This window comes from Nelumbo nucifera, chromosome 7 (genome assembly GCF_055504915.1).
Source record: "Nelumbo nucifera cultivar China Antique chromosome 7, China Antique-T2T, whole genome shotgun sequence".
NCBI lineage: Eukaryota > Viridiplantae > Streptophyta > Magnoliopsida > Proteales > Nelumbonaceae > Nelumbo > Nelumbo nucifera.
Window position 1 is genome coordinate 3,094,373 of NC_142655.1, and position 25,740 is coordinate 3,120,112.

Below are 25,740 nucleotides of genomic sequence, written 5' to 3' on the forward strand. Positions count from 1 at the left end.
ACCATTTTTATAATGCTTTTAAACCATTCCTTAAAAAGAATGCTTGTATTCCTCCCTCCAAATACCCAAACAAACAGAAAATGCAATCATATTCCACAAAACCTTGTGGTTACCATAATCCATAATACATTTTCAAGTCGTTTCAATTCACTTTTGATATTGGAATTCAATATTTTTGCTCTATAAATGGCAGGGTGCAAGTCGGGTTCTGACTTCTATTTGAAGAATTTCAACTACATCAGGCTTGGGTTTGGACTCAGAGCCTTTTTTATCAGCAAGAAAAAAATATTAATACAATATTAATACAAGAGTGAGAACATAGCAGTACAATCTCTTCCCATAATGGTGTTTACGAGTTCGCCTAAATAAATTATTTCTATTTACCCCCTATTGGGCTAATCAATCAGCCTAAAAGTTATCCAACCTTGGAACCCAGCAGACAATCACTTGCATGTTCCTTGTCAACCATCTGACTTCTTCAACTCATTTCCAAAAATCCATAAATCTTTTCCCCCATTCTTAGACCTTAGAAACACCTATCATTAAATTCTCCACCACTAGATCATTTGCAAGTTGCACACCCTGTAAAACTGCCAACTCAGCCCTAGTAGAGTCTCCTTCCCCAATTTGGGCCAAAAACATTGCCTTCACAATCCCTCCCTCAGCCCTTATGACCCCTCCCACTCCAAAAGAACCAAGATTCCCCAAACTGTTTGGGCTCAGAACCATTGAAACTTTAACCAACTCTCAACCCAAGCTGACTCAAGTTGCACCATTAATAAATAGATTCAATGTACTTAGAAAATCCGAGATTAAATATGGGATAAAATTATATATTTTCAAGGTGCCAAGTTTCGTACACCTTCCCTATTATACTCTCTTCTCTCTCTAATTTCATCTCTTTCTTTGTGAAATCATTCTACTTAAACCCATTCATTTGTTCCCTCTTACCTATCTTGATATGAAATATTTTTTATCAATATCTGAAACACTCTTCTTTCTTCCACCTTTTCAGATCCAAGGTTAAAAGTATTGACATGATACGCCCCATATCGGGCATATCATATCACATTGGTAGGGTGCCAAATACACCTTATTTTTGAAAAAAAATAATAATAAGTGTGTAGTACAAAGTACTGTTACTCCCCTTCTGTGTACCAGGGTGTATCGATACAAAGTGTATCATATCGTATTGGTAGGGTGCTGATACACCTTATTTTGGGAAAAAAAAAAGATTAAAAGAATAAGAAGTGTGCAGTACATGGTACTGATACTCCCCTCCTGCTGTATCGGGGTGTCCCAATACTTTGAACCTTGTTCAGATCTGAACACTCTTTTCCTACCACTGCTGATACATGGGACACGCCTTATCCTCCTCTAGTAAATTACTACATGGTTCATCCATGATGTGCATACACATTTGCGCTATATAAAGAGACTGGGCCGAATGGGTCCTAGTATCTTCTCTTGTAATATCTTTTCTTTTCTTGTTGGCTAATGGGCCTCTCTTAATGGGCCTCTTATTTCTTTTTGTTTAATCTCTTTATGTTACTGCCTAGCTGGCCGCCCACTTAAGGGCATACTTGTCATAACATTAATTCTTAATAAAAAAGGATTAGAGGAGAAAGGGAAGATAATTTGAACATTTCTTCTTCTTCCTTCTCTTTTTGCCATCTTCTTCTCTTGTACTGCTGCTCTTACTTCTCTTCTTCCTTTTTTTCCCTCTAATCTTCAAATTTACACCTAATATTTGAGGACTGATTTACATCTTGGTATCAAAGCAGGTCTATTTCTTCCTTTTTTTTTCTTCTTCCTCTTTTCCCATACACCCTTAGATTAAGAGAGTGTATGGAAAGATAGGTTCTCTATAGTTCAGATGATCTCTGGCCTAGTTGGTAGAGGGTTTGGAGAGTTTAAATCTGGCTGGATATTGCCAAGAAGTGGTGTTGTTTTGTTGCTGCCCAAAACCCTAGCCGATTAGAAATTTTCGAAGGTACAGGTAAAGGTGAAGCTTTGGGTGTGGTGCTCTGTGCTTGGGAGGTGTCTTTTGACTCCTAAAGGAGGGCGGTTCAGGTTTGGAAGAGATTGGGAAGCTCTAATAGGAGGGGTTGCATCTTCTCTCTTCCTCCCCAACAGCTGGATGGAGTAAAACCCTAGTTTTCAAGCATCTGGGTTCTGGTTTGACTTCAAGTAAGTTCATATAGACAAAATTTCTGGTTCTTTGATTTTCGTTTGATTAATGGAGCCATACGGAAGTGAGTTCAAGCAAGTGTCGGTTTCCGGCCTTGGCTCGGTAGATTCTGTTTTGACTGGTGTGACCACAATCAAGCTAGATGGGACAAATTATCTTGCTTGGAGAGATGGATGCAAGAGAACTATATTGTCATAGGATGGTTGGTCAATTCTATGCAACCTCATATAAGTCAGCATTATCTCTGGATGTCTTCGGCTAAGGAGATATGGGACAGTGTTACTAAGACCTATTCACAAAAATTGGATGTAGCCAGAGTCTATAAGTTGAAAAGTGATGTGAAGAACCTAAGACAAGGGGAGAAGAGTGTAGCAATCTACTACTCTATACTGAAATCCCTATGGCAAGAAATTGATGTTATGGAGACAGTTGTATGGGAGAGTAAGAATGATGCTGAAATGTATAGGAAGTTGGTGGAGAGAAATAGGGTGTTTGAATTTCTCACTGGACTCAACCTTGAGTTTGACATCATTAGGCAAAATATCCTGGCCAGAGATGAGGTTACTCTTTCCCAAGCATACACTATGATAAGCAGTGAGAAGAGTAGGCGGCAGGTTCAGTTGCAGAGTCCACCTACAGAACACTTTGCACATGCTGAAAAAAAGCCAAAGGGTCCTACTGAGAAAAAGGAGCAGATATGTAAATATTGCAAGAAACCGAGGCAAACAAAGGACACTTGCTGGAAGCTTCATCCTGAGCTTCTTCCTGATAGGTTTAAGAATAACAACAGCTCTAAGAAGGGCAGTCAGGTAGGAAATAAGGAGAGTGAAGAAAAATCAACCATTGAGCAGTTGGCAGCAATGAAAGTGGATTTTGAAAAGTATGGGAGGCTACTAAATCACTTGGAAGCTACTGTTTCTTCATCTCACTCTTCCAACAACAACACATCATCTTCATCTACATTTGCTCACTCAGGTATTCGTGCTACTGCAAATCATGCCTCAGTTTCAAGTAATCATAAAATCCCTTGGATTATTGATTCCGGTGCATCAGATCATATGACCAACCTGTCTAATCTCTTCTGCTCATACCACCTTCTCTCTTGCAAAGAGAAAATATCCCTTGTTGATGGGTCTCTTGTTCCCATCTCTGGTAAAGGGGATATAAAGACCTCTGACACCCTTTATTTATCCTCTGTCCTTCATGTCCCTAAACTTAACACAAACCTTTTATCTGTTAGCAGCTTAACTAAATCCATGAATTGTAGCATAACCTTTTTTCCCACTCATTGTGTTTTTCAGGACCTGCAATCTCAGAGGATGATTGGGAGTGGCCATGAGGCAAACGGAATATACTTATTGGACACACCGGATAGAGCTTTTGGACCACCTCATGGAGTTGCCTTAGAGTCAGTTTTGTCGGAGTTTGTTAACAAAGTCTTGTTATGTCACTTTCGGTTTGGTCATTTGTCATTTTCTGGTTTGAGTCATTTGTTTCCAGATATGTTTAAGGGAGTGTCTTTATCGAGTCTTCATTGTGAGTCGTGTGAACTGGCAAAGCATTGTAGACATTCTTATTCAGTAAGCAATAAAAGATCTCTTTCTCCTTTTCATATTGTTCACTCTAACGTGTGGGGGCTATATCATTTGCCAACTATGGGGGTTATAGGTACTTTATCCTTTTTTGATGACTACTCTCGTTACACTTGGATTTATCTCATGAAATCCAAAGATGAAGTACCAACTATTGTGCAAAAATTTCATGAACTCATCCTCACCCAATTTAACACTCCGATCAAAATATTTCGTTCTGATAATGATAAGGAGTATTTTGAGAAAACCCTCTCCGCCTATCTTGAAACTTTTAGGGTTATTCATCAAAGTTCTTGTTCCTACACTCCACATCAGAACAGGGTAGCGGAAAGGAAGAACAGACATGTGGTTGAAGTTGCCAGATACCTCCTGTTTGCATCCCATGTTCCTATAAAATTTAGAGGAGATGTTTTTACTGCTACTTTTTTTATCAACCGTATGCCCTCCCAGGTCCTTAACTTCAAAACCCCCAGCCTTCTCTTCCCGGAGGAGGATATTTTTTCTCTTCCTCTCCGTGTTTTTAGGTGCACTTGCTATGTGCATGTTCACAGTCATCAAAGGCACAAGTTTGAACCTAAGGCTCGTAAATGTGTTTTTCTGGGATATGCTTCCACACAAAAGGGATATCACATTTGCTAAGTTGACTCCTTTCTTTAGCATTTCTCCCGAGGGGGAGAAATCTGAAGAGCCCTTTGCTATGTCTCCAGTTGTTCCTCTTCCCATTCCTCTTGAGTCCTATCATGAGGTGTCTACTTCTCCCATTGGACCTACCTCCGATATTCCTATTCCTCCTCCTCCACCTCATTCTCCTATAATTCCTCCTCATCCTGTTCTCCAAAGGTGGTACCAAAGGCATAGATTCAGACATAGGCAGGTTGTTTCCACTCCTACGGAAGAGCCTCTTGCTCCTCCCATCATTACTGAGGTAACAGGTCAGCCTTCTTCTGACCCATCTACAACTTTCCCAGACCTTGACCTTCCTATTGCTCTCCGCAAGGGCAACCGGAAGTGTACAGCCCATTGTATCTCCAAACACCTGTCTTACAACCTTCTCTCTCCTTCCTACTACTCTTTTCTTGTTTCTGTTTCTTTCCATGTGATACCCAAGTCCGTATCGGAAGCCTTATCTAAACCTGAATGGAGGGATGCTATGATGGCTGAACTGGATGCTTTGCATAAGAACCATACCTGGGATATTGTTGACTTGCCTGAAGGGAAGGAACTAGTGGGTTGTAAATGGGTGTTTACCATTAAATATCACTCTGATGGATCTATTGAGAGGTTTAAGGCTAGGCTGGTTGCTAAGGGCTACACTCAGATGTATGGTATTGACTATCTTGAGACATTTGCTCCTGTAGCTAAGATGACCTCAATCAGGGATTTGTTATCTCTAGCCACTACTTTTGATTGGCCCCTACACCAGTTTAATGTTAAAAATGCCTTCTTGAATGGAGACCTACATGAAGAGGTCTATATGTCGTTGCCTCTAGGGGTGTATGGGAAGGAAATGCAAGGCAAGGTGTATAAACTTTATAAATCTATTTATGGTCTCAAACAGTCTCCTCGGGCTTGGTTTGAGAGGTTCAGGGCTGCTCGTCTCCTTTGGTTACACACAAACTCAATCTGATCATACCCTGTTCTTGAAGAGAAATGTCTCTCTGGTGACCTTCTTGATAGTTTATGTTGATGATATTGTGGTCATGGGTAATGACACTCAAGAGGTCAGTAAACTAAAAAGATTTCTCAACTCTGAATTTGAGATCAAGAATTTGGGAGATCTTCGGTATTTTTTGGGCATTGAAGTTGCTAGATCTAAGGATGGTATCTTCATTTCTCAGCGTAAATATGTCCTTGACCTCCTTGCTGAGACTAGTAAACTTGGAGCTAAACCAATCTCCACTCCTATTGATCCCAATCATAAGCTTTCTGCTACAGATGGTGAGCTTTTATCTGATAAGGGGGTGTTTTAGAGACTGCTTGGGAAGTTGTTATATTTTTGCATTACTTGGCCAGATATTTCCTATGCAGCAAGTGTTATTATTCAATTTATGCATTCTCCCAAAGGTACTCATTTAGCTGCTGCAGAAAGGGTTCTATGTTACTTCAAAGGTACTCTAGGGAAAGGTATTTTCTTTGCCAAACATAGACACATGAAGCTAGAAGCTTTTACTAATGCTGATTGGGCAGGATGTATTGATGATAGGAGATCCACCTCAGGTTATTGTGCTCTAGTTGTTGGGAACATTGTGTCATGGAGGAGTAAGAAACGGTCTGTAGTTGCTAGATCCTCAGCTGAAGCAGAATACAGGGCAATGGCACATGATGTGTCAGAATTACTGTAGCTACGATCCCTTTTAGAAGAATTGGGGGTTGACTACGAGAAGCCAATGATGCTCTACTGTGACAACCAAGCAACTATCAACATTGCACATAATCCTGTTCAACATGACAGAACTAAGCACATTGAGGTTGATAGACATTGTATAAGGGAAAGAGTTTTCTCAAGAGAAGTTTGTTTGCCATTCATCACATCAGACGAACAATTGGTTAATATCTTGACCAAGGGAGTTCCAAGAGGGAAAATGACACACTATATAAGCAAGTTGGGCATGATTGACATCTATGCTCAGCTTGATGGGGAGTGTCAAGAGACTGGGTCGAATGGGTCCTAGTATCTTCTCTTGAAATATCTTTTCTTTTCTTGTTGGCTAATGGGCCTCTTATTTCTTTTTGTTTAATCTCTTTATGTTACTGCCTAGCTGGCCGCCCACTTAAGGGCATACTTGTCATTACTCGAACATTAATTCTTAATAAAAAAGGATTAGAGGAGAAAGGGAAGATAATTTGAACCTTTCTTCTTCTTCCTTCTCTTTTCACCATCTTCTTCTCTTGTACTGTTGCTCTTACTTCTCTTCTTCCTTTTTTTCCCTCTAATCTTCAAATTTACACCTAATATTCGAGGACTGATTTACATCTCGCTAAATTGTATAAACCTACTTTAATTGGAAAGACTCATCTCGTCATAAGTTATTAGCACACAGCTGACCATACCACTACTATTATCCTGATTAATTAAATATACCCACCCAGTACACTATTTTCCTCAAAATTTTAAATATCATCTCCCTATAAGATGAACAAGTGAACAAAGACAAAAACAGTTACAAATAGATACACCTGGCATACTATATGAATGTATAAGCAATATGTTCAGACTCAGACAGGACAGCACCCAGAAAGCTCACTAGGTAACTGTTTTACTGGTTAAAAAGAAATCTCATCAGGTCACAGGTTCAACTGTCCGGTCTGGTCTGAGACTGACAACACTTTTTAAATATAATGAGATGTTTGAGTGCTTACGTTTAGACACGAAATCATGCCATGAATATTGTAAAGTATCATAAGTTACAATGACCTTCGTTGGTTCCACCAGTGGCTTGATCTGTAAAAATCAATTCAACAGTGTTAAAAAAGCAATGTAACAAAAGAAATGGCAAGAAAACCATTACCAAGAAATAAATAAATGTTACTTTCCAGAAGAAAGTAGGCAAATGAAAATTTGCAGCCCAAAACAACAAGCCAGAAAAGCATATACCTGCACCACATAAAAGAGCAAATGCAAAAGAACAATAAGGAAGGTATGTGAAAACATATTTGTTGAAAGAAAATCTGAATTTAAAGGAAACACTTCCCTTTGGGACTGCAGAGGTCCGATCACTAAAGGCAAGGTAATAAGCATGCAAGATAAACTTTGGCTAGTTTCTAAGATCCAGTATCCACTAAACCAAGAGCTTACATTCTCAATAAAGAGCATAGAGAAAACTGTAAGGTATGGACTGCTTACATAACCTATTTTGAATGGATTGCTTACTTAAATAGAATCCTTACAGGAGGCAACCTCGTGAGTAGGGGATTGGTGTTAGATTCAACTGACTGTGTTTTATGTGAAGGGTACTCAGAATCAGTAAACCACCTTTGTTACATTGCAAATTCTCCTATGAAGTCTGGGTTAAAATATGGAATCTGTTTGGAGTGAAGAGCTGTTGACCAGGTCCAGTGGTGGAGTTTATAAAGGGCTGGGGGTAGATAGTTTGAGTAAAAAAGGAAAGTCGGTTTGGAATGTACTTCTCTTGGCTAACTGCACACAAATTGTTTTAAAATATAGGTTTTAGTTCCTTTTTTGTAAATGGCAATTGTTCTCTAAAACAGGGTATGGGGTATAGTGCTGAAAGGGCAATTTTGTATAGTCCCTGAGTACAGCATCTTGTTGAATTTGACGCTTCTTTTGATCATTAATATACCTATACTTTACCTTCTCTCAAAAATAAATCAAAGTGTTTGGTTTATGCATTACCAGTATATATATATATATATATATATATATATATAACCCCAGACAAAAAAAAAAACAAGAATTACAGAGGTAAAGTACTAGCACTATACAAAAAAATCCCTATCCATCCCAAATTTGACAAGCCATCAAATTACAAATTGTTTTAAAAGGTAACGAATCATTTCAAGGTGACAAGCCAGATGTACATAAGGAGATGTACAAATAGGAGAGCAAAAAGACCCCAAACAAAAAAAAAAAAAAAACAAGAATTACAGAGGTGAAGTACTAGCACTATACAAAAAATCCCTATCCATCCCAGATTTGGCAAGAGAGTCAGCCACCAAATTCATTCCTCTTGGATCCATCAGGAGTAACTCAGCATAGATGAGAGACAATGAATCTCATGAAGGAAGTTAGTCAATTTCCACGGACCAAGGTTCCTATTAACAGCCCAACTAATTGCATTTTTAGAACCCTCACATCCAAAAACTACATTCAGACAGCCCTCCAAAAGAGATACTAACACAATTTCAGAACCCTCACATCCATATCACAGATGATTGCCCTTGCTAAAGGGATGTGGCAATTGTATTGTTTTTAAGAGAATATTATACCCATAATAAAATCATAAGGAAGGCATTGAGAATATTGTCACAAGTCAGAACATTATTCACTGTGTGCAGCAGGATGTAAGTTAATCTGAAGGGGAGGGGAGATTGAATAGCAATAGCTTACTTGATAAAATCACTTGACCTTTCATACATCGCACGTCCAACATAATATTGTTCCTTCATTAATTGAAAAAAGACAACATGACATGTCAGACCATGACCAACATAAGAAAACTTCAGCTTAATAAGCCAAGTAAAAAAGAACAAGGTTGATTACATGGAAGCATAAAAAAGACAAACCTGATGCATCCATTTCACAAAGCGAACAAGAGACCAGCGATCACATTGGTTGGTCAAACTATGGCATGCTGGTATCCGCATTAGAACACTAAGAAAAAGCTGGACAGCAGCATAAATTCCTAGAACAAAGATATATATCTTGAAAAGAACTGAATGTGGATCCTGCAAAGCTTTCCTGCAATTACAAGATATAGAACAATTGCAAGTTATTTCTTAACCCATTGGGAAAATGGCCACAAAAGATAAAATACTCTAAAATATGAAAAAGTAAAGAAAACCTACACATAAAGGAAAGACAGGAAAACTGAAGCAATGCCAAACCAAAGGAAACGGAGAAATATTCGAGAAACAGCTACACGACGCGTTGTAGAATATGCACCATACATCATGAAAATATCCAGCACACCTGTGACATAAGGAAGAAAAACAAAAAGAAAAAAAAAAAAGAAGTTATAGGAAAAATAAATAAAGCAAGAGCAACTTCATAATTTACCAGTTCCTACTTCTTACATGTCCTAAAAAGCACCTAAAGCTATATGAACTAATAGTAATAAAGTCCACAATCCAAGAGTTTCAGGAACCTACTTTCAAAAAATTTCATTATAACAAAGGTTGGGCCAAGACTAAGAACTTCTCTTAGAGTCTTAATGTTGAGATTCCCTTTGTTGAAGGCAATAATAGTCAGCCCCTGGTGATACAAGAACCAAAATTTAGAAAGCCTGAAGAACAGTTAAAGATACGAAACAAAATAAGGTCCAAAAATCAGATTCTCCGATTATTAAGAAAGAGGACCAAGAAGAAAAAAGGGTACTGCAATATCTTTACAAGCTTTTCAAAAAGAGAAGCCTTATCTATCATAGTTTAGAAGAGAAGGGAAGAGGTGAAGAAAAGAAGAAGGGAGTTAGCAAATGATGAGCCAAAAGAATGTGTAGGGTGTTCAAACTAATATTTTTATTTGGAGTGTTTTAAACTTACCAATAAAAAATATGAATACCCTTCAACAACATTTTATGTTAAGATACACCAATACAAACCTCCCTCTTGTGAGGTAGATACCAATCATACCCAATACAAGGCGCCATTGGAGGCTCGCCTCACCCAGTCGCCAAGCAATTTTGTGCACTTTGTTATAAAATACTTTTATATTTTAATTTTTTGACATTATAATTATAAAATAGGCATTATTAAACTAGAATATTCATTTTATGTGTTTATATACTAATTTCTTTTTATTATTTTCTTATTTGTTAAGGTTTAATCAACACAAACATTGCTAACTGATGTAAAAAACCAATGGTTCAAAGTATCGATACACCTTTGTGTATTGGCAAAGGAGTATTGGTACTTATAATGATACTCCCCCTACTTTTTTTATTTCTTTGATTTTCAAATTCATTTTTAAATATATATATTATTTAAAAAAATGGGTCCCCAAAAACACCTATAAACAGATGTATCGAGACCCCAAAGATACAATACAATACACCCGATACAGAGCGTATCGTATCAAAATTCTGATCCTTGATTGAACCCTCAAAGATTTCAAAACCTAAACCAATAAGAAAGGGAAGAACTTAAAATTGTCTAATCAACACATTTTCTTTTCTTCTTTTCCTATAAAAAAAGTAGGGGTTCAGCCCTAGGAGTGAGCAAGAAAAATCGAAAAACCGAACCGACCGAAACCAAACCGAAAATTTGGTTAACCGAAAAGGTCGGTTCGGTTTCGGTTCGTATTTTAAAAAAAACGAAGGTACTGGTTCAGTTTCAGTTAACCAAAATAGAAAACTGGTGGTTAACCGAACTGACCAATATACATATATCTAAATATATTTTATGTATATTATATATATATATATATATTACATTTTCTATACATTATAAATTAATAAATATGCATTATATATATATAAATATATATTTATAATATATAACATATTATTTATTATTTAAAATATAATATTTTATAATATTTCTAGTGTTTTATTATATATTTATATATTTTTATAATATATTGTAAATAATAAAAAACTGGCGAACCAAACCAGTCAACCGATTAACCGATCGGCTTCAGTTTGGTTTTAGTTACCGATTTTCCAAAAACCAGTAACCCCTATTCAGCCCCTATATTTTTTTAATTTTCTTTCTTTTAGTTCTTTTCTTCTCATTAAATGTTGATTTTCTAAACTTAAACATGAAATTTATACTTCTCTTATGAAAATTATGGATAATTATTAAGGAAAGATGGTTATGGAACTTAGGGAACTACCCTAGGATATATGGTTTTACTTAAAAAAATCCATAGCCTAGGCGGAAGGCAACAGGGCACCCCCCCTGTCGCCTAGCCTCACCTTGGTGCCCTGAAAACTATGAAAATGACAACTTCAATATGTTTGGCCTTATCATGCTGGAAATAGTCGTTGGTTATGTTTTCTTTGTTTGAAGCAAAGGTATTGTATTGTATTGAAAATATAAAAAAAAAAAAATGAACACCCCCACACCTACACAGCAAGAAACTGTGCAAACATTAGCTCCAACTATACAAAAAGTATTACTCAATCATTACAAAATAACAAAATAGAATTCAACAAAGAGTTGTATGATATATATGTAGAACTTCTGTTCACTGCAACTGATGTAGAGGCTGCAGCACTTAATTATGAAGAAAAACGTGACAAATCTAAAAGGAACAAGAAAGTGAAGTAGTTGTTTCTCAAAAAAAAACAAGAAAGTGAAGTAGTCACATGCTTGAATTTAACTATTTTCTTGTTTTAATTTTGTTTTGATGATTTCCTAGGCTGTTTCACAGTCAGTTAAGATTTCTAGTGGATTATTACTGTTACGAAGAGTCTTATAGGGTATATATAGCAATTAGATAAGGTTAGTTTTGGTTTTTTCTTATTATTTTGGAACAGGGATATTTTTGTAATTTCAAGGTTTTATTGGCTGCTGACCAAACAGAACCCCTATAACATTATCACCTGCTGTTTAAAGAAAAGAAGGTTATTCTATTACTTCAAGCTTAAGAACACTGTTTTTCTATTCTTCACACTATTTTCTTTCTTTCTCTTGAATTTCTCAATCAGTTTGGGTAATTTTTGCTGTTAAAATCACTAGAACAGATATAGACCATTCTCCTGCATTTGGTGGCATCAGAGCCCGAGTTTCCTCTCGGACATGGCCCACAACAATGCTTCCAACGGTGGATCTGAGATCCTCTCAGCGATCAGACAGTTACAGCAGCAACAAGCTGCATCACTTCAAGGTTTAGAAGCTGCCAATACACAGTTGACTGAAATAATCACTAGGACCAATCTTCGGCTGCCTAGTACCACCCCAATGCAAGAAGAAACTAGGAATTTGTCTGTTCTACCAGCAAGGAAAGTTGATCTAAGGACTCAGTTTCAGCTATGGGTGGTGGTCCAGCCCCAAGAACAACCATATTTCCAAGCCCTAGCAACACTGCAACAGCTGAATATTCTGATGATTTTAAAGATGAAAGTCAAGGTATAGGAAGGTCAATTGATGCTAAACAGCCATCCAGAAGAAGAAACAATGGTGATAGGGAATACAAGATGCAGACTGAGTTGCCAATCTTCAATGGACAGTTGCATATTGAAGATTTCCCAGATTAGATTAATTAGGTGTGGAAATTCTTTGGTTTTGCCAAGACAGCAAAAAATAAGGACAAATTGATCTCTTATAAGATGAAAGGGGGAGCTGCTGCTTGGTAGGATCAAGTTCAAATGGAGAGAGTTAGAGCTGGAAAGCAACCTATTAGGACATGGTCAAAAAAGCAGTTATTTCGGGTCCGGGCTCAATCCCTTCCATGTGATTATGACCAACACATATCCAACAAGACCAGTATTGTGTGCAAGGTACATGTAGTGTTTAGGAGCATGCATCTGAATTTTACAAGCTTTCAGTCCGTAATGAGTTGGCTGAAACTCCATCACAAAAGGTTGCTCAATTTATTTAGTCTCAAACCAATCATACAAGAAAGAGTTGTAGCCCAAGATGCATGGCATTTAAATGAGGCTATTTGTTTAACTATAAAGGCTGAAAGACATCTTGAACAATACCCCATTAGACACCAGACTTTGGGAAGGCACTACTTGGGTGAAACATCTAGGGTTGAGACTACCATTGAGAAGGGGAAAGAGGTTTTTAGGGAGTACCAGCACTCTCCCTTGAAAGCTTCTAAGGCTGGAATGCCTACTGCCCCATTGCATAATACTCTCCACCAAAAGAACCATCCAAGAGGGCAACGAATTTAGCCTCAAACACAAAAAAAATCAACCTGTCCAACAAGGTAATCAACCAAGAAATAACAATCCTTGTGCATTATAGGTGTAGGGGAAGTGGTAACACTTCTAGCTCTTGCCCACGACCACGCACAAGAGTAAATATGACTGAACAATTGGAAGACAGCCCAAGCTTCCAACCTCAAAATGAAGAACCTATTGTTGATAATGAAGAGGTTTTAGGAGACGATATTCATTGGGATTCTCTAGAAGAGAGATCTTTTGGTATGGTCAAGCATATTCTTTGTGCAGCCAAGCAACCCATGCTTGACACAGTGATTTAAAGGCGCACAGGTGAGGCGCATTTCAGCGTATGCGCCTCGCCTAGGTCCTAGGCGCAGCCCTTTCAAAAGGCGCATGCCTGGTGCGCCTGATGCGCCTTGCACCTCAGCCCAGGCGTGCGCCTGATGCGCCTCGCCTCAGCCTCAATTTGGTAATGTTGTTCATTCATTCATCCTAATAAACTATATTATTAAAAAGCAAATAAAACTATAAAATCATTCTTTTTTGTGTGAAAACTAAGAATTTAAGACCTAACGTGGACTTGTTTGGGCTTTCCTCGAGGGGCGTGGCACAAAGGCAGCTCGTACAATCAGGAATGTAATATGTTTTACATTACATAGCTATGTGAAGTACTGCAATTGAGTGAAAAAAAGAGATTAGAGGTTTTATATGCTTGAAAATGTTTTAAATGTTTGATTTTATTTTTAAATTCTCATTTGAATATGCTTTACATCTTATGTTTATGTATTTTAATTTTAGATAATAGGTTTTTTAAAGTATTATTTTAAAATTTAACTTTATATTTTTAGTATTTTATGTTTAATATTTTTTATTTTTTTATTTTTGAATTTTTTGGCATTTTTTTGAATTTTCTGACATTTTTTTTATTTTTTAGCATTTTTCTGTATTTTTGCACCTTGCTTCAAAAAGGCGTGCACCTCGCCTTGTGCCTCAGGCGCAAATTGACCCCTGCGCCTTGCGCTTTTAAAACACTGGCTTGACACACAAGGGAAGAAAATCTTCAAGACACAATGTAGAATAAAAGACATGGTGTGTGACTTGATCAATGATAGTGGGACAAAAGCAAATGTCATTTCCAAATCAATTGTAGAGCAGTTGGGCTTGACAATTTGACCTAGCACTAATCCCAACAGTGCAAGGTGGCCTTCTCTGTTGATAATGTATAATTTGAAGAATTACTATTTGATATTATAGATATTGATGTTTGCCACATTATTTGGGAAGACCTTGGCAATTCCGTTATGATGTCCCTCCTAGGGGCAAGGATAAGCTATATATTTTCACTAAAGATAAACAAAAGATTGTTCTTGCACCTTTGGGAATGAAGGAATAACCCAAATCTTCTCAAGTGAAGGTGTGTATCCTTCTTACTCAAAGATTTTTGGAGGAATCCAAGGAGACTAGGTAGATCTATGCTATTGTCACCAAGGGTGAAGGTCCCCACCTAATGGTATTCCCGATGCCATGAAACCCTTATTTAAAGAATATAAAAGTGTCTTCCCTGAACAATTACCTGATAGATTGCCTCCTCTGAGGAAAATACAGCATGCTATTGACTTGATTCTGGGGGCTAGTTTGCCGAATTTTCCACACCATAGAATGAGTCTTAAGAAGCATGAGATACTCCAAGGGCAAGTAGCTTAACTGCTAAGGAATGGAGTAGTGCAAATCAGTACAAGCCCTTGTTCTATTCCAGTCTTAAACCAAATAAGGATGGAAGTTGTAGGATGTGTGTGGACAGTAGGGCCATCAATAAAATAACCATTCAATATCGACTTCTAATCCCTAGGTTGAACGATATGTTAGATATGCTTCATGAGGCAACAATGTTTTCTATGATAGATTTGAAGAGTGGTTATCACTGAATCAGAATCTGCCTAGAGATGAATGGAAAACGGCTTTCAATACAAAAGAAGGATTGTATAAGTGGAACGTTATGCCTTTTGGACTTTCCAATGCCCCTAGCACATTCATGAGGCTGATGAACCATGTTTTGAAGACATTGATTGGCAAGTGTGTGGTAGTATATTTTGATGATATCCTAGTGTAGCAAGGATGAGAACGAATGCCTACAACATTTGTGGGAAGTATTTGAGATTGTCCACCAAAATCAAATTTATGCCAACCTTAAGAAGTGCAGTTTTATGGCCAAATAGATTGTGTTTCTTGGGTTTGATGAGAAAAAGGTTAAGGCAATTAGAGACTGGCCTACATCTAAAAATGTATATGAGGAGCAATCTTTCCTTGGTTTGGCTACTTTCTACGGGTGATTTCCACAATATTTCAGCAGCATTGTCAGTCCTATTACTAATTGCTTGAAAAAGCAGTTTCAAAGGACACTAAAAGCATGAAAAACTTTGATAAGTTATTTGAGATGGAAGTGATGCTTCTATGACAGGTATAACTGCTGTACAGTCTCACGAGAATCGACCAATGGCTTTCTGTAGTGAAAAACTTCGGTAAGTTATTTGAGATGGAAGTGATGCTTCTATGACAGGTATAGCTGCTGTACAGTCTCACGAGAATCGACTAATGGCTTTCTGTAGTGAAAAGTTAAATGAAGCAGGAAGGAAATGGTCTACCTATGACCAAGGGCTATATACAGTAGTGCAGGCTATGAAGCACTGGAAGCATTATTTGTTCCAAAGGGAGTTTGTTTCATAAACATCACCAAGCTTTGAAGTATACTAATAACACAAACACTACTAACTGACTGCATGCCAGTTGGATAGCCTTCTTACAAGAGTTTACTTTCCCACTTCCATGAATATATCTAGAACTTTCAATGTTGCTGATCTCTGAGTATTATCCACCCATCTCCAAACAAGACTTGAGAGTCAGTCCTCTTCAAGTGGAGGGGACTGATGTAGAGGCTGTTGCACTTAATTATGAAGAAACACGTGGCAAATCTAAAATGAACAAGAAAGTGAAGCAGTCACGTGCTTGAATTTAGCTATTTTCTTGTTTTAATTTCGGTTTAATAATTTCCTAGGTTGTTTCTTAATCAGTTAATGATTTCTAGTGAATTATTATTATTAGGAAGAGTCTTATAGGGTAAGGGTATATATAACTATTAGATAAGGTTATTTTTGAGTTTTTTTATTATTTTGGTACAGGAACATTTTTGTAATTTCAGGAATTTATTGGCTGCTGACCTAAACAGAACCCCTATATAGGAACATCATTAGTTTCTGTTTAAAAGAGAAAGAAGGATATTCCTTTACTTCAAGATTACGCTGTTTTTCCTTTCTTCACTCTATTTTCTTTCTTTCTCTTGAATTTCTAAATCAGTGTGGGTAATTTTTGCTGTAAATATCATTAGAACAGATTTGACAGACCTGTTCTCCTGCATTAGCAAACGAAGAGTGAATTCTACCCCATAATTCCTTTACAATTTTTCTCCTGTTTTCTTTTTTTTTTTCAAATCTTCAAAAGTACAGCCATTTCTTTCCATCCACACAGTCCAAAAGAATGCCAAAGGAACCACTTTCTAAACTACTTTCCTTTCTACTCAGACCCTTCCAACTGCCAACTAGTTAAAAGCTCCACCACAGATTTTGGAAAAAAAAAGTGTAGTCCAAAAATGTCCAACAATCCAATACTTTAGACCACAACCTTCAAGCAAAAGAAAAAAAACAATGCAGAAATAAGTGATCAACAGATTCCGCTTCCTCGATACAGAAGATGCAGTTAGTGCTATCAACTAAAACACCTCCTTTCAGCAAATTATCTCTAGTTAGACATTTGTTTAGAGATGCAGTCCACATTAGAAACGCAACCTTCTTTGGAACAGCTTTATACCAAACACTACCAAGGAAAACTGCATCCTCCCTCTCCACCAGCTAACTAAAAAAAAGACTTAACTGAAAAACTACCATCTTGCACCATCTCCATTCTATTCTGTCAACTTCTCCTGATCTACTAGGGATAAAGCTGTAAAGTTTATACAAAAGGTCAGCCAATTGCTCCACCTCCCAATCTTTAAAGTTCCTCCTGAAAGTAGGAGACCACACTGCTGTACCATTTTGAAGCATCAACAAGTCTTCCCACCAAAGTTCCATGTTAACAGCCAAGTCAAACAGCCCATGATAGATCTCTTTCAGCCTAGTTTCTTCATACCAGAGGTCACCCCAAAACATTACCCTAGTACCATCCCCAATTTTATATCTAATTCCTTTTAAAAAGTCTGATTTGGTACTTTGAATACATTTCCACAGGACACACCTGCAAGTAAGGGTAACATCACCTGGATCCCAGCTATCAAATACAATCTGACAAGGTGTTAAGGCAACACCAAGAACCAATTCAAACAGCAACAAAAACAAAAACAAAACTAATCATCACCAAATGTCCAAATTACAACTTTGTACTCCCAAAGACTATCCCCAATCCCATTTCCCTCCATAGGCTGTCCACCTCCCCATTAAATCTCCAATGCTACTTCCCTAAAAAGAAGGGGTGTCAATTGGACCGGATTTGGTCCAATATGAGTCCATTACAGATGGATCAGGTCGAATCCAACCCGATGAATACTTTGCACCATTTTGGATCAGTCCAATTCAATGTTTGGACCATCCAATTAGGAATGGCAACAGGGCAGGGCAGGGCCAAGTTTTACCTGTCCTGTCCCTGAACTCAAATGCCCTATCCTGTCCCTACCCCGAAGCCCGGTGGGATTAGAAATCCTAAAACATCCCCATCCCCACAGGGAACAGGAATCCCCGAATTTGCCCGCTCAGCCTCGATCATTCCTACTTGTATACTTACAAATTTTTTTTTAAACCTCACTAGAACTATTTTATATTATGAAATATAATATATTATAATATAATATATAATATTATAATAAAATATAACATATATTAGCAACTATATATATATATATGGCCAGTGTCAAGGCAGGATGGACAAATACCAGCCCTGCCCTGTCCCTAATCTCCAGAGTTTCGGGTTTTCCCCGAACCTCGATCAGTGGTCAAAAAACGCACCCCAATCAGGGTAGGGTGAGGCCCCATGGGGACGGGCCAAATTGCCATCTCTACGTCCAATCTGTTCAAATTGGTTTTAATTTAGATTAATTCCAACCCAAACATGGTGCATTGGCACCTATATTCTTATCTTCTATCAATAGACCAAATGTTGCTTCAATCTGACCCAATCCAATATAAATCCATTATGGAAAGAACAGGTCCAATCCAATCCAATAAATACTTTGGACCATTAAGTATGGACTGGTCCAACTCAATGTCTTATTGCTCCAGTCAAGCCATCCAAATTGATTTTGAATTGGTCAGGTCCAACCAAAAACTGGTCCATTAACACCCCTACCTAAAAGGGCCTTGTTGAAGAGCTTCAAGTTCATTCCTTATTCTCAAACCACCACATTCTTTAGGTTGACGAACCATTTTCCAGCCCACTAAGTGAACTTTCCCCTCATCCTTCCAGACACTCCATAAAAATCCCTCATCAATTTTTCCAATCTCCCTACTAACCGGAATGGGAAATAAAGAGAGGATATGTAGGCAGGGAACTCCAAACACTCTTAATCAAAGTGACTTTACCCACTTTAGATAAGAACTTAGTTTTCCACCATGAAAGCCTTCTTTCCACCCTCTCAAATCACCAGATTTCAAACTGATTTTGAAATGCACTTCTCTCCTAGTGGAAGCCCCAAGTATCTTGTGGGAAATTTACCAACTTTACAATTGAACAAATCTGCCAATAAATCTGCATGTACCCCCCTCAGACTACCACTGTGTGTCATCCATTGCAATCTGAAGAGCCCCAAGAAGAAGTGTCATAGTTTTCTAGTGACCTCATACTGTAAGAGGATAAGGAAGTAGATCCGTTATCCTTAAGGAATGTGATGCAGAATTTAAAAGATATGTAGTTGTCATAAATAAATCCTTTATGGCAGGTCAAAAGTTTTAATACATCGACAAAAGATTCCCAAACAAAGAAGGAAACTATAGGTGGAATATAGGAGAACCATAGCCCTTTTTATTTCTGGGAACGCACTTATATTGGACTTAGTAGCTATACTGGAGCATTGACATTAGAGAAGAGAAAAAGCTATTAACTCTAACAATTGATCAATCCTATGCACAGAGATGCATAAATGTGAAAACAGAAAGAACAAATGCATACAAACATGCTCATGCACATATATTCTCTCAGTTCAAAAAGAATCACAGTTGCACTAAAAAATAACTGATAAGTATAACAACATGTAAATTAAATCTAAACCTGAAACATCATGACAAGAAATATCCAAAGTCGGTGGAAACTATGGTAAAGATGAAGAAATGTCCGATGCTCGACAAAAGAAGTCTTCCCTCGATGCTGACTCCCACTGTTTCCAAGAAAACTCTGTATACAAAACAAAATTATTGAAAATGTTTACTAGGATGGGGGGAAAAACCTTATTGCGGTTAAAATGAAACCTTGTAGTGATGAAGATGATGATTATGATAAACAACAACAACAAATGCTAATAAAGGAATGCAACCATATTCTCGAGTAATTGACATAACCAGTAATGCAACTAAGGTTGGACCAAGCAAAATCCAGGTCAACGTTTGTCACAATGTGGAAGCAAGGGGTGTCAAGGGGGGATCTGTTTTGGGCCACTTTGTAACTGTACTTCAGGCTTGTGTTTGTTTAGTGTTTATGACTCAGTCCTAGGGGAGGTAACACCACGTGCCTCTTCCTAGGCTGAATGTACTGCTATTTTTTGAATTAATAAAACTACTTTCATTTATCAAAAGAAAAAACGTTTGTCACAATATGGGATTGTATTTTGACCAAAAAAATTCCTACCAAATGTAAGCTTGGTCAATGCAGCAGTGGAGGCCATAGTTGTCAAGGCAACAAGGCCAAACTAGACAACAGGACTCCACCTTGCTGCATAAGCAGGTGCCTAGGTGCCAACTAGGTGCTGATTAGGCAACGGTTTTTCACAAATAAGACCTATAATTGGATAAAATCCATGTTGACATGTGGCACATTTTCAATTTCTTATGGTTCTGTACTGAGAAATATTAAAAGAAAGCCAATAGCAATAAAATTTGCATATCAAGACAATTGCACCATTAACCTCATAAGGAAATATTACTATCAATAATGTCAATTGAAAAATATTTCTTTCAATCAATAAATTTCAATATTCCATGCGCAATATAATCAACTGCATTCAGCAAAGCAGTAATGCATATTTAAACCAGTCTTTTAAAAGTGCAAGGCGCAAAAAAAGCGCAAGGGCCAATTTGTGCCTTAGGCACAAGGCACAAGGCGAGGCGTGCGCCTTTTTAAGCAAGGCACAAAATTACAAAAAAAAAGTCAGAAATTTCAAAAAAGAATGCCAAAAAACTTTAAAAAAATGCAAAAAATATTAAACTTAATGTTAATAAAAAATATAAACTTAAATTTTAAAATAAATGTTTTAAAAAACCTATTATCTAAAATTAAAATACATAAACATAGCATGTAAAGCATATTCAAATGAAAATTTAAAAATAAAAGCAAACATATAAAGCATTTTCAAGCATGTAAAACCCACAATCTCTTTTTTTCCTTAATTGCATTGCTTCAAGTAGCTAATGTGATGTAAACCATATTGCATTCTTGATTCTATGAGTCACCTTTGTACTACGCCCCTCAAGGCAAGCCCAAACAAGTCTATGTTAGGGTCTGAAATTCTTATTTCTCACATAAAAATAAATGATTGTATAACTTTCGTTGCCTTTTAAGAAGATATTTTATTGCAATGAATGAATGAAAGGGGTGCACAAGGCGCAAGGCACATCATGCACACACCTAGGCACACCAGGCATGCGCCTAGGACCTAGGCAAGGCACATACCCCAAAATGCGCCTCGCTTGTGCGCCTAGGCACAGCTTTTAAATCAGTGATTTAAACTCATGAATTTTCATTGACCAACTTAGAAAGAGTTCAATAGAAGAATAGAAACAAGTCCAAAGCATAGTGAATCCAAGCAATGGAGAATTACAATAAATCCAATGTGAGCAAATAAGCAAGTGAATACACAATGGTTGACAACATATGAGAAAACACCTGCCTATCCTTTAACCTTTTCCTTGCCTAAGAGGAAACTGAACATGTATGCAAAAATTGGCATGATACAAAAGCACTCCATCGCCTAGGCATTACCTTGATAACTATGGTTAAGGGCTTGGTCAGACTGCTTACTAGTCTTTACATAAATATATCATATGTATGTATGAAAAGCAAAAGCTGTTCTAAAGGCCCAGGATTGAAATCTTAATAGTATAAATGTGAAGTATTTTCTTATCTTCTACTTGCATCTCTAGATTAACCAGACCAAAACAGCCAGACATGGCTAATGCCATAGAACCTTGAGAACAGATAAACATGATGTAAATCGTTGTATACCAACCAGGACAATAAGAATTCCCATACCAGAGAAGTTAGCGTACACAAACACACAAAATGTAAAGGTTACACCATGATCAGAAGTGACCTACCTTTGACCTTGGCTTGGGCTTCATAAAAAACAGTGAATTTCTGCGCCATGGCCAGCTAAGTTCAAAGCAGTTAAGTGACCTGATAATATGATCAAGTAAAGAATCATAAAAAGTGCTATATCATGGTTGTCAAAAGCAAATAGGCGATTCTAAATGATAGTAGAATGCCTAGTTTCCTGGCAATAGAATTTTACAATGGAAAAATCCTAGGTCAGCTCCCTAGTTTTATAATACCAACCAGCATACATATAAATTACAAAAATGTCAACACTTCTTCATTAATAACATCAATTTTCCTCTCAAGACATGGGAGATCATAATGTCTAAAAGTCAACAACATTTTTAAATCAATTAATTTTAAGATTTCAATATTTCATGTACAAATTGATTTAACAGCGCAATTGCTTTTTTTTGAAAAAAGTGTTGTATTAAATGTAATAAGCTGCCAAACTATACAACTACCTGAATAAATTGAGAGAATGTACATAGGACGACACAAAAAGCTAAGCAAAAAAAGTCCCCACATCTAAACAAAAGACTGCATAGGAAACCCATGAAAATTCTTCTATATACTTAGCGATGAATACAGCATGCCTACAAAATTCTTTTTACTACAGCTATGCCATTATATTTAAAGTCAAAAACTCCCAAGTTTCTTTCTTCCCAAGCACCCCAGATGATAGCAGCAGGGAATATGCTCCATAAACTTTTCCCTTTTTCTGCTAAAGCCCTGCATCCTCCACCCTTGAAAAAGAACCAGCAGGGGTTCAGGCATAAATCCTTGAAGACCAAAACAGTACAGGGCCATTAGCCACAGCTGATATGTAAAGTTGTAATGGATGAACAAAAAATTAATAGAATGCCATGATTTATATTAATAAAAAAATATTAGCAAAGAGGAACTAAAAGGGAAAAAGAACAAAGAATAGAGACCCTGTTGTGTTTAATGTAAGAGAGAGACCAATCATCAAAAAAAAAACGAGAAACCACTTTTATCCTTCTTTCTTTTTTTCACATCTCAAAACCCTTTGATCTTGTATGTTTCAATAATAAAATCCTAAAACAAAGTATAAGTACTATATTAAGATACAACGCAATGTATCAACACCATACTAATAACATGCAACCATAGTAATAATATTAAACTAAGATACCAACCATGTGAATTTTCTTGCCTAGGCACTAGATGGGTGCCTTCCTGATATCAGTCATGGTGATCAGGCTAGGCACCCCACCAAGGGTACCCTGTCACCTAGGCAATGCTGTAACAACTATGACTTCTATATAAAAAGAAGAAGAAAAATCCCCCAAAAGAAACTCCTACCAAAAGTACTCATTAAAATCATCATAATTTCTCCAGGCAGAATGAGGTGCCCGTCCATTGTCATTATTTGCAGCTTCCTGCATTGTGACATGCAAACAGAAAATGTTATCCAAACCAAAGAGTTGCAGAAAAGATGTTGATAATGAAACTTACAAATCTAAAACATTTTACTTTTTTAGCCATAGAAACAAACATAGCAACAATGCTGGAACTAGGAGATTAAAAGATGCTGATATTGAAACTTTTCAGATGGAAACCACGGTGGGAGATGGTTCTGTCTGTAAGATTGAGCCAGGGCAGGTAATGAAGTGTTTTTCAAAAACAATGGGGATAAATTGTTGGCATTTTTTTTCTTGATTGATAACAGTGAATATTTTATTGATTATGGACTAAAAAATGAGGAATGTAATTATGTATATCAAAGAGCTTGAACCCCAATTTTGTTAGGCTTGTAGGTAGATTGCATGTGGACTTGGGTCAAATTAGAACTAATTATTTGGTCGCCATTATAAAATGTTTTGCTGGTGGCTAGTGAGCATTGCCAATGGAAGGCTTAGGAATTAGGATTGGATTGGTATGCATTTCTACAAAGTAATACAAATTAAAAGGAGTTAAGAAACATTAACTGGTCCATATTACTAAAGTTTTAACTTCCCTGAGAAGTTGTTTATGCTGATCTAATGCAAACAACAAACTCAACAAAGTTTATAAGAGAAGGAACAACAACACAAAAAAGTTCATATTACTAAACTGGAAGAAAGTGTGCAGGCCTAGAAAGGGGAGGATTGGGAATAAGAAGACTCAAAACAGTAAATGTGGCTCTTCTAGGCTGGCATTGGACATTCAGTAAAACAGCCTGAAAGCTTCTGGACACAAGTTATAGTGACAAAGCATGGACAAAGAAACTCCAATTAGAAGGTTTCAAAATCACTAGGGCCCCATTTGGTATCATTCTGTGGGAATGTTTCTCGTGTTCCAGATGTTCCTGCAGAACAGAAATGCATTTGGAAGGCATTTAAGACAAGAAATTGTTTATTCCAAGACAGGAATGTCATTCCCAAAACAAATTGTTAAGAAATGAGGATATTGTCATTTCTTAGAAACACATCTTTGAGAACATGTGTTGCCCATATCATCTTTTTAATTTACAAACACGTGGGAAGAGTTTTCACATGAGAGGGGCAGTTTGGTAATTTCAAAAGAAAAAAAAGATGCTGGGCACTTGGGCAACGAAGGAAGCCCACTTCCACTGCTAACGCCTCATAGAGTTCCATCCACAATTGTCCTGAAAAATAGTTCTCACTCTCATCACCATTATCCAGGGTTTGTCTTTCTTTTTTTTTATCAGAAAAAGGAGAATTTTATTCAATTAAGAGAATCAGTTACAGAATTACAGCAAGTAGAAAGCAGACATTGCACCACAAAGTGTTATAATAAAACCCAGAAAAGCTGCAGCTTATGAACTCCCTGTTTGGCTAATGAATCAGCCATCCCATTTGCAGTTCTCCTGATCCATGTGAACAAGGCATTGAGTTCCCTTGCTAGGCTTACTATCTCCCTTTAGGGATGTCTATAAATCCAAGGAGCATTACCCTTGAATTGGTCCATGATATCACTATTTTTAGTCACCTTCTATCACCAAGTTCTTAAGATCTGCTTGCTTGGAAAGTTTTAACCCCTGTAGCAGAGCTAATAAGCCTTCAAAGAATCACCTTCCCCTAAAGGTCCTGAGTACATCGCAAATACTTTGCTTGAGGAATTTCTGATCACACCATCAATGCCTGCCAGACCCAGGTTTCCTACAAAGCTCCCATCAAATTCAGCATGACTTCGTTGAGACCTGGGGGCTTCCACTCCATCACCTTTCTTTCTTTCTTCTCAAAAGAGTGTGCCACTTCATTCCACACTCTTTTAGAATCATTGGTGAGATACATCTGCAGCTCCATTTGATGATACATTTTCCACGACATTTAATGAGATACATCTTTAGAATCGTTGCACAAAAAACCCCCTTTTGATGTGAACAGATAAGATTGTTTAGTGAAAAAACCCTTTTGTTAAATCTCTGTTTACGATGAAAACCCCTTTTCTTATTCATTTTTCTTAAATATTTGGTGCATTATGTTGATTTCTTCATAAAGCCAATGTGTCATGTGATCTCATTGTAAACATCCAAAAAGACATGCTTTTGATGTTTGCACATATTCAACACCCATTTACATGAATGACTATATGTCTGCTGCAGTATTTTCTCTTCCCAATGGCTATAAATTTCAATTGATGCAAAGAAAGAAGAATGCTCCTGAGGAACATTCTGTCAAACGTGTTCCATGTTTCTCAAAAACAGGAAGCAAAGTAGATGTTCCAGAACAGAAATTTTCTTAGGAACAGATATAAATAGAAGCAATGGCAACTTGTGGGAAATAGACAGATTGTGGATCAAATTTTAATTGCTAATGAGTGTGGAGGGTTTGAGAAGAACGAAGAAGAAAGGGATTTGTGCAATTTGGACCTGGAGAAGGCCTATGACATGGTTGATTGGTCTTTTCTAATGCAAGTG

The 25,740-nt window shown here is 37.2% G+C and overlaps 1 protein-coding gene across 2 annotated transcripts in view; it reads right to left on the reverse strand.

The window, feature by feature from the left end:
• Positions 1–25,740, reverse strand: part of GSL10 (glucan synthase-like 10) — a 122,227-nt gene that overhangs the window by 78,672 nt on the left and 17,815 nt on the right. For both annotated transcript variants that reach the window (XR_016078315.1, XM_010259171.3), the window contains exons 12-20: positions 23,181–23,257; positions 21,857–21,935; positions 19,599–19,721; positions 9,613–9,715; positions 9,310–9,433; positions 9,028–9,202; positions 8,852–8,904; positions 7,318–7,378; positions 7,144–7,225 (exon numbers count right to left, since the gene is read on the reverse strand). Coding sequence is in view for 1 of the 2 variants with exons in the window: in XM_010259171.3 (XP_010257473.1) it covers positions 7,144–7,225; positions 7,318–7,378; positions 8,852–8,904; positions 9,028–9,202; positions 9,310–9,433; positions 9,613–9,715; positions 19,599–19,721; positions 21,857–21,935; positions 23,181–23,257 (877 nt within the window). In the remaining variant the exon portion in view is untranslated. The remainder of the gene's footprint in view (positions 1–7,143; positions 7,226–7,317; positions 7,379–8,851; positions 8,905–9,027; positions 9,203–9,309; positions 9,434–9,612; positions 9,716–19,598; positions 19,722–21,856; positions 21,936–23,180; positions 23,258–25,740) is intronic.